The sequence below is a fragment of the Salpingoeca rosetta genome (assembly GCF_000188695.1).
Source record: "Salpingoeca rosetta unplaced genomic scaffold supercont1.13, whole genome shotgun sequence".
Taxonomy (NCBI): domain Eukaryota; class Choanoflagellata; order Craspedida; family Salpingoecidae; genus Salpingoeca; species Salpingoeca rosetta.
Window position 1 is genome coordinate 1,022,970 of NW_004754921.1, and position 7,913 is coordinate 1,030,882.

At 55.1% G+C, this 7,913-nt stretch overlaps 3 protein-coding genes across 3 annotated transcripts in view; 1 reads left to right on the plus strand and 2 right to left on the minus strand.

Annotated features, from left to right (window-relative positions):
* The window catches only part of PTSG_05650 (uncharacterized protein), a 5,718-nt gene extending 3,803 nt beyond the window's left edge, over positions 1-1,915 (minus strand). The window contains exons 1-4 of the mRNA XM_004993462.1: positions 1,882-1,915; positions 1,496-1,684; positions 1,265-1,327; positions 1-1,068 (exon numbers count right to left, since the gene is read on the minus strand). The exon at positions 1-1,068 is cut by the window's left edge and continues 546 nt beyond it. Of these exons, the coding sequence (XP_004993519.1) occupies positions 1-1,068; positions 1,265-1,327; positions 1,496-1,684; positions 1,882-1,909 (1,348 nt within the window). The 5' untranslated portion in view covers positions 1,910-1,915. The remainder of the gene's footprint in view (positions 1,069-1,264; positions 1,328-1,495; positions 1,685-1,881) is intronic.
* A 157-nt stretch (positions 1,916-2,072) lies between these two features.
* On the minus strand, positions 2,073-4,680 carry PTSG_05651 (uncharacterized protein). Its single transcript, XM_004993463.1, has 7 exons — positions 4,471-4,680; positions 4,176-4,274; positions 3,821-3,991; positions 3,377-3,518; positions 2,957-3,081; positions 2,637-2,743; positions 2,073-2,380 (listed from the first exon to the last, which is right to left on the minus strand). The coding sequence occupies exons 1-7, from the start codon at positions 4,582-4,584 to the stop codon at positions 2,341-2,343; spliced, it is 798 nt and encodes a 265-aa protein (XP_004993520.1). The 5' UTR covers positions 4,585-4,680; the 3' UTR covers positions 2,073-2,340.
* Positions 4,681-4,800: 120 nt separating this feature from the next.
* PTSG_05652 (uncharacterized protein) overlaps positions 4,801-7,913 on the plus strand; it is a gene marked incomplete at both ends in the record, with an annotated part of 7,633 nt that continues 4,520 nt past the window's right edge. Inside the window, 11 exons of the mRNA XM_004993464.1 lie at positions 4,801-4,881; positions 5,038-5,110; positions 5,245-5,287; positions 5,441-5,514; positions 5,888-5,967; positions 6,106-6,179; positions 6,380-6,454; positions 6,664-6,793; positions 7,027-7,128; positions 7,295-7,369; positions 7,537-7,613. Of these exons, the coding sequence (XP_004993521.1) occupies positions 4,801-4,881; positions 5,038-5,110; positions 5,245-5,287; positions 5,441-5,514; positions 5,888-5,967; positions 6,106-6,179; positions 6,380-6,454; positions 6,664-6,793; positions 7,027-7,128; positions 7,295-7,369; positions 7,537-7,613 (884 nt within the window). The remainder of the gene's footprint in view (positions 4,882-5,037; positions 5,111-5,244; positions 5,288-5,440; positions 5,515-5,887; positions 5,968-6,105; positions 6,180-6,379; positions 6,455-6,663; positions 6,794-7,026; positions 7,129-7,294; positions 7,370-7,536; positions 7,614-7,913) is intronic.

Here is a 7,913-nt window from a genome sequence, read left to right on the forward strand (position 1 = left end):
GTATGCCTGGCACCGAGGCGTGTGATTTTGGAGACACGCCCCCAGCAGGCGACGTCCCCTCCACTAGCGCCGTTGTTGCCGCTGCTGCTGATGCCACTGCTGACGACGATGCCGACGACACCACCACCATCTCCTGTCCAAAGTACGACGACATGCGAGCGGAGATCTCCCGCTCGTCCTCGCTTGCTCTCCGTGCACGCTGGCAAGCGGCCTGTGCTGCCATCGCACCAGTGGTGGTGGCGGCGCCGTGATGCGCTGGTGCCATTGTCGCCCTTGCTGTAGTCGCTGCTGTTGCCATCATCATCATCGGTGGTGTCAGCGGCCCGCCACCCGTCGCAGCTGTCGTCGGTGTCGTGCTGCTGCGTGCGCTCGTGTGCGCGCGCGTGTTGCCCGCGGTCGCAGCAGCCGACACGTTGGGCGTGGCTGTCTCTGATTCCACCAGCGTATCGGACAGGCCCACAACAGCAGCGCCCAGCGCAGGTGACGACGATGATAGCGACGACGATAGCAATCGCATCGTGGTGGTCGTCGTGGACGTGTGCGGGTCATGGTGATGGTGGTTCGCTGCTCTTCGTCGTTGACTGTCGTCATCTGCACCACCGGCGACGCGGCTGCTGCTCTGTTGTTCATCTGCGCTCGTATCAAATCGACCCATGCTACCTCCTGTCGCGAACCCCATTCCAGTGTGTTCAATCGTGGCTGCCGCGCTGCCGCTTTCTCGTTCATGGGTACCTGTAGCTACTGCAGTGCTCCCGAAATCCGATACATGCGATGCTGTGACGGCAGCAGTGCCAGTGATGGTCTCGTTGCCAGAGTACGGGGTGTTGTTTGCCATGGCGGACTCCGGAACGCGCGATGGTGGCGGTAAAGGTTCGTCCATCGCCTTGTATTGGTTGGCGCGCACCACGAAGCGGCGGTCTGTGATCACCTCTGTGCAGTACGTGCTGTAGCCCGGGAGCACGTGCAGCTGACCGGGCGCAAAGCCGGGAAACACGGGGCGATTCTTGTGCACGGTACGTGCAGTTGTGTCGCGAGGGAAACCGCCGTACAGATACACGACGCGGTGCCCTGTTCACGATGTTATTGTTGTTGTTGTTGTGGGTGTGGTGGTAGTGGGTGTGGGGGAGGCGTGGTCGAGAGTGAGGGAGGATAGACCGCTTTCTGATTAAAGCTGGATAAGTATCCTCGCAAGCATGTGTGTGCGTGTGTGTGTGATGCTGAAAATCTCTCGATCACAACGAGCAGAGGTGCACGTGCAACTTACTCTGGTAGCCTTCTGCATCCTGGTACGGTACACGCACAGCGGCCGGTCGATTCGGCAGCAGCTCTGAGACGGTGGGGACAACAACAAAAGAATGAGCACCATGGTACACAGGCCACAGCAGTATGAGGGGTTGCTGAAGTCAACAGCAAGTGCAACGGGCAGACAAGCTTCCACCAACACCATAAGCAGGCACACCGTGTCACAAGCGCACACAGGACGCGAGGCACTGACGGTGAGGGTCGTGCTTCTTCTTCTTTTTCTTCTTGTGCCGCCTGCGATGTCTGCGCCCTCCTCTGGTTCCACGGCGACGCTGCTGCTTTTGGTCATCGGGCTGCGCCGTGCTGTCCACTGGTTCACTGGTTGCTTGTGTGTTTGTGGCCTGTGGTGCAGGCTGTTGCTCAAGCTTGGCCCGCTTCGGGTCTGGCGGTTGAAGGAGAAACGGGGAAGGCCCAATTGGTCAGCATACATGATCACACAAGGTTTGCGGGGAGGATGGAAAGGTGTTCATGATCGACAGCACGCCTTGGATGCCCACCAAGAAGCAAGCGAACGTTACATGTCTGTGTCGATGCACACACGCACAGGAAGGCGCACGTACAGCAAGCAAGGAGGCACACCTGGGCCGCTGTCGTCGACGTCCGCCATTTCCGCTTGAGGTCCGAAATTTAACCACCGCACCCACAAATCGCCCACAACCGCTTTGCGACTCTGTGTGTGCTTTGTGTGCTTTGTGTGTGTGTGTGTGTGTGTGTGTGTGTGTGTGTGTCGAAGCTCATGTAGTGCTTGCTTGCGCTTGCTTGCTTGTGAGGCGCCCTTGTGCACTGATTTCATTCGTTCATTCAGTTTCTCCACCATAACACAACAGAACAGCAGACAAGAACGGCAGGGGCACGAGCAGCGACGTCGCGCTTCGCGCAAGATCACGGAAGGGCACAAGCACGCATACACACACCTACACACACACCTACACACACATACACACAGACACACGTATGCATCAACCAACACAGAGACAGAGCAGGAAGGGACACGGTAGACAACACAAGGAACTCGACATCACAAGTCGTCGGGCGTGTTTAGCTGCTTGCCTTTGCAGCCAGGGCGCTGTTGATTTGCCTGTATGGCCAATGAATGCAGCACACGAGGGAGGTGAGCCGACAAAAGGCGGGGAAGAGCATCAAGTGCCAACACAAGCAGCCCAAGCGAGACATGATACACCCGACACCACAGATGGATACGCACACAAGTTGACTCACAAGTTTACCCAGCCAGTTGACACACAATGCACACACACACACACAATACACACAAACACACACACACACACACACACACAATACACACAAACATACACAGGCACAAAACCACGTACTCGAGGGCGGTGTCGTCTGGGTTGAAGCGGGCGATGCGCTTCTTCATCTTCTCAAGCTCCTCCACACTCATCGCTGCGTAGTTCTTCTTGTTCGTCGCGGGCGATTTCTGGGTGGTGGTGTGATGGCGGCAGAGTGAGGCTGTTGCAGTGGGCTCAATGACCTGTGTCTGTCTGGAACATACGAAGCAAACACACACACACACACACACACACACACACACACACACACACACACACACACACACACACACACACACACACACACACGTACACGTACACAGAGTAAGCAGACAAACAGCACTTTTGATTTTTTGGCGGACCTTTGCCTTCTTGTTCTGCTCTGTCTTTGTCATGACGTCGAGGCCAAAGCGCTTTGCGCGGTCGAGGCGCTTCTGCTGTGCCTCTGCAGAGACAGCGGGGCTGCTGCCGCCTTTTCCCGCCAAACCTGCGGTGGAGCCATGAAAGGAGTGGGGGAAAGGGGGGGGGGGCGAGTAAGGAGATGGGATAAAGTGGGGGAGCGTGATTCATGTCAGCGCGAATAGTGTTGGTGATGTCGGTGTGGGAAGAGTGTGTCAAGGGAGCTTGCACGCATTATTGAATCAAAGATGGCTCAACCACTGGCAAGCATACGTGACACACGTAATACACACATGCACACGTAGAATACACACACACATAACATACACACACGCACACGTAACACACACATACACACACAGTCATGCAGCTGTTTTTCGCACCGAATCGTTCTGCGCGCTGCTTGCGCTTGTCTTGCTTGATTTCCTTCGTCTCGAGGCCAAACCGCTTTGCGCGCTCAAGACGCTTCTCCTTCTTCGTCTCCTTCGTCTCAATCCCAAAGCGCGCAGCACGGGCCAGCCGGCGCTGCACACGTGTTTCGGTGGAAGTGAGTGAGTGAGTGAGTGAGTGAGTGAGTGAGTGAGTGAGTGAGTGAGTGGGTGAGTGGGTGAGTGAGTGAGTGAGTGAGTGAGTGTGAGTGAGTGAGTGAGTGAGTGAGTGAGTGAGTGAGTGAGTGAGTGAGTGAGTGTGAGTGTATTTGGGGCAATCATGCATGGTCATGAACGAGGATGATGAGCTGAGTCAATTCCCACAGAACTGAGAGGGTGACACGTAATGCATACAGACTGCAACTGCACGTCTGTGTGTGGGGAGGGGGGTACGCTTACGTCTGTGGCTGCTGTGGCGGCTTCGTCTGTTGTGTTGGCTGCGGAGGACTCGTCGTTTGCTTCCTCAGACTTCTTCCCCTCAGTGGCCGTGGCAGGCTTGCTTGACGCTGGGGCCTTGCCAGCCTCCTTCTTGGGTGCTTCCTTCGCCTCCGTGCCAGCTGTGTCCTCGTCCTGCACACGTGCACATCCGCATGTAAAGAAGCAGTCAGCACATACGCAAAAAGAAAACAAAACAGCGGGGCGGTGGAGCCCAAACACATGCAGTCCGTGGGCAGCACACACACGCAGACACACACACACACACACGCACACGCATACGCGCGCACACCCACACCCACACAAGCGTATCACTCACGACAACATCGTCGAGTTCATCCACGTTCAGATCAACGTCGCCGGCACCCTCGGTTTCGCCAAGGGAGTCATCGCCAGCAAGGCCAAGAAGCTCAGCCTCCTGTTCACACAACACAAACACCAACCACACAGCGCAGTACAGTACAGTGGCCACCGAACGTACGCAACGTGAGAGACAGGCGATGAACACTTCATCGCGACTCACCAACTCCCAAGGACGTGGCACACCACGCCAACACAACACCCAACCACAAACACTGGCACCAGTCAATCAACCACGAGACAAAGGCGCGCACCTCGTGCTCCTTGAGACGGGAGATGAGCTCGGCCTTCTTGCCGTTTGTGTCCAGGCCCTTCTCCTTGAGCTTTGCGCGCAGGTCAACGACCTTCATCTTGTCCAGATCCTCCATGGTGGCGAGCGGTGCGGTCGGTCAGTGCAGCAAGGGCAGATATGGTGGGAGGAGGCGCGTTTGTGTTGTTGGCGGGTTATGGGCGCAGAAATGGACGATTGGTGTATGATTTCCATCAATCATCGTCGGCGCAGTCAGCAAAAGCAACAAGCAAGCAAGCAAACAAGACAAGCAGACAAGCAAGCAAACAAGACATCAGCGCAACCAACCAGAGAGATGTCAGAAGCGAAGAGAAGTGCACAGGGCGGAAGCCCGCTGTTCAAGCTCAGCGCGACACTGCTGGGGCACACCGGTGACGTGCGTTCTCTCCCCCCCGTGCGTGTGCGCGCATGCCTGTTGTATTGTGTGTGTTATGAAAGTGGGCGCGTCACTCAAACGCTGCGTTGCTGACATGCCTGTTTGCTTGGTGTCGACGTTGATCCATGTTTTCATGCATATTGACTTTGTTCGCAGGTTCGCGGTGCCTGTGGCAGCGACAAGGAAGTGCCTATCCCCTTTATTGCGACAGCTTCCCGCGATGAATCAGGTACGTGTGTGTACGTGTGTGTATATGTGCGTGTGCATGTGTGCATGTATGTGTGTCTTGTGGTTAATTGGCGCTTGTGGCTTGTCGTCTTATCGAATGATCTGTTTAATCGCTTGCATGGCGGCTCTGAGCAGCCATTCTGTGGGAGTATCAGGGCGGCAGCAAGTACCATCAACAGTAAGTTCTCTCTGTGAACTTTCACTCTGGTTTGTCGTGCATGTGTGTGTGTGCATATGCATGTGTGTGTGCACGCGCATGTCTCCAGCTGACCATAGATGACGGTTTCTTCCCTCACGCACCTGTGCTTCGTGATCTAATGCCGATTCGAAGGGCCCAGCTGAAAGGGCACACAAGGTACCTCATGTGCGTCACATGCACTGCCCCAACGCCTGAATTTCCCCAGGGTGAGAACACAGTCAACTGCCTGTGTGTGCTCGTTTGTTTGTTTGTTTGTTTGTTTGTTTGTTTGTTTGTTTGTTTGTTTGTTTGTTTGTTTGTTTGTTTGTTTGTTTGTTTGTTTGTTTGTTTGTTTGTTTGTTTGTTTGTTTGTTTGTTTGTTTGTTTGTTTGTTTGTTTGTTTTGTTTGTTTGTTTGTTTGTTTGTTTGTTTGTTTGTTTGTTTGTTTGTTTGTTTTGTTTGTTTGTTTGTTTGTTTGTTTGTTTGTTTGTTTGTGTGTGTTTGCACTTGTTATGAGCGTGTCTTTCATGTGTGTTCACGTGCAATCTTAACCTCTACACCCCGCCGTCTGACGCTCTCTTGTGGTGCTTATCTCATCAGGGCTGGTGTTGACGGGCAGTCTCGACAAGACCATCCTGGTCTGGAACCCAGCCGTCCCCGCAGGGCCCATCGCCCGGCTGGTGAGCAGTTGAAACTGGTGCATGTGTGTGTGTGTGGTGTATCTGTGCGTGCGAACATCTGCCTCTTGTCATTTTGCCTCGAATGCACGCGACTGATGTGCTGCGTGTCTGTGCTTCTGCTGTTTGTTGGCGACACAGGAGGGCCACACGGACGCGGTGTGCTGCCTGCAGGCAATCTCACCAACGACCGTCGTCTCCAGCAGCTGGGACAGGTGAGTAAACACTTTCACTGTTTCAATGCATGGGTTGTGTCGCGTCTCACAAGGCCTCTTCACCGGCACGCGCGTGCATGTGTGTGTGTGTGTGTGTGTGTGTGTGTGTGTGTGTGTGTGTGTGTGTGTGTGTGTGTGCGTTTGTACCTTATCGACTCACACCCTTCTCTGCCCCACCCAAAAAACAAAAATATCTCTAGCACTGCGCGCGTGTGGGATCTGACGACGCAGCAGTGCACCGCTGTCCTCAAGGGCCACGAAGCGTCCGTTCTCAGGTATCGACTCGTGCGTGGCGTGTATGTATGTATGTGTGCATGTGTGCATGTGTATTTTAATGTGATGTATGTAGATGTGCATTCTGCATGTGATTTGATCGATGTGCCATTCTTTGCCAAGAGCTCGCCTTTTGAGCTTATGCGCAACACGCAACACACAATACCACACACAATGCCCCCACCTCTCCCCGCTTCCATCGCCTGCGCAGCGTGCTGCCGCTTGTGTCGAGCGGGGAGGTGGTGACGGCCTCTGCCGACCGGTCACTTCGGCGGTGGAGGAGCAGTGGAGAGCACGTGCAGACCAGGGCCGCAGCCCACGCAGACGTCATTCGCGGCCTGGTGGGGAGTTGAGAGGAGGGATGGGAGGGGAGGGATGATGATGAAGGCCAGGATGGGGTGTAAAACAGCGTTTGCTTATGCGAGCGTGCGCGTGCGTGTGTTTGTGTTTCCATGGTTGCAACTCTCACCTCCGCCACACCACCGCATGCCCATATCTCTGGCTGTTGTTGTTGGTGTTGTTGTTGTTGTTGTTGTTGTTGTTGTTGTTGTTGTGCTTATTGCCGTCACCCCAGTGCCACGTGTCTGAGGGCGTGTTTGCCTCGTGCTCCAACGACTCGACCGTTGTCGTCTGGACCGCCACCTTTGACACCATCGCCACCTTCACCGGACACCAGGTGCCGTGCACACTTGGGAGCGCAGGCCAAAGTGGAGTGACATGACTGCACAACACTGCAGTGTGTGTGTGTGTGTGCGTGTGTGTGTGTGTGCGTGTGTGTGCGTGTGTGTGTGTGTGCAGTGTGTGTCGTTTCCTCACCCTATTCTGTGTGCATGTGTGTGCAGGCGTTTGTGTATGCGGTGTGCAGCGTGCCGGATTCGCCGCTGCTCGCATCGTCCGGGGAAGACGGCTGCGTCAAGGTGCTGTGGTGATGGCGCGGGAGACGCGATGGGGAGTTGATGTGATGAACCCACTGTGGTGATGATGTGGGCGGTGGTGGCGGCGGTGCTGCTGCTTGGTGGTGGTGGTGGTGGATGCTGTCGCGTCTGTTACGTTTTTGGCTCATTGGCGGTGTCTGTGACCACAGGTGTGGGACATGGAGTCTGGCGCGTGTGTGCAAACGATCGATCTCCCGTGCACGTCTGTCTGGAGCGTCGCCGCAAGGTAAAAGTGCTTGTTGGGCATGCTTCACTCGATATGGGGCCTACTCATGCAAGCACACACACACACACACACACACACACACACACACACACACACACACACACACACACACACACACACACACACACACACACTCACTCACTCACTCACACACACACTCTCTCTCTCTCTCTCTCTCTCTCACACTCTCTCTCTCTCTCTCTCTCTCGCGCGCGCGCCACCCATCCACCCATCCATCCATTCAACCAAACTAACAATATACCCCCACATGGCTGCATTCAGTGGATGGCGACATTATTG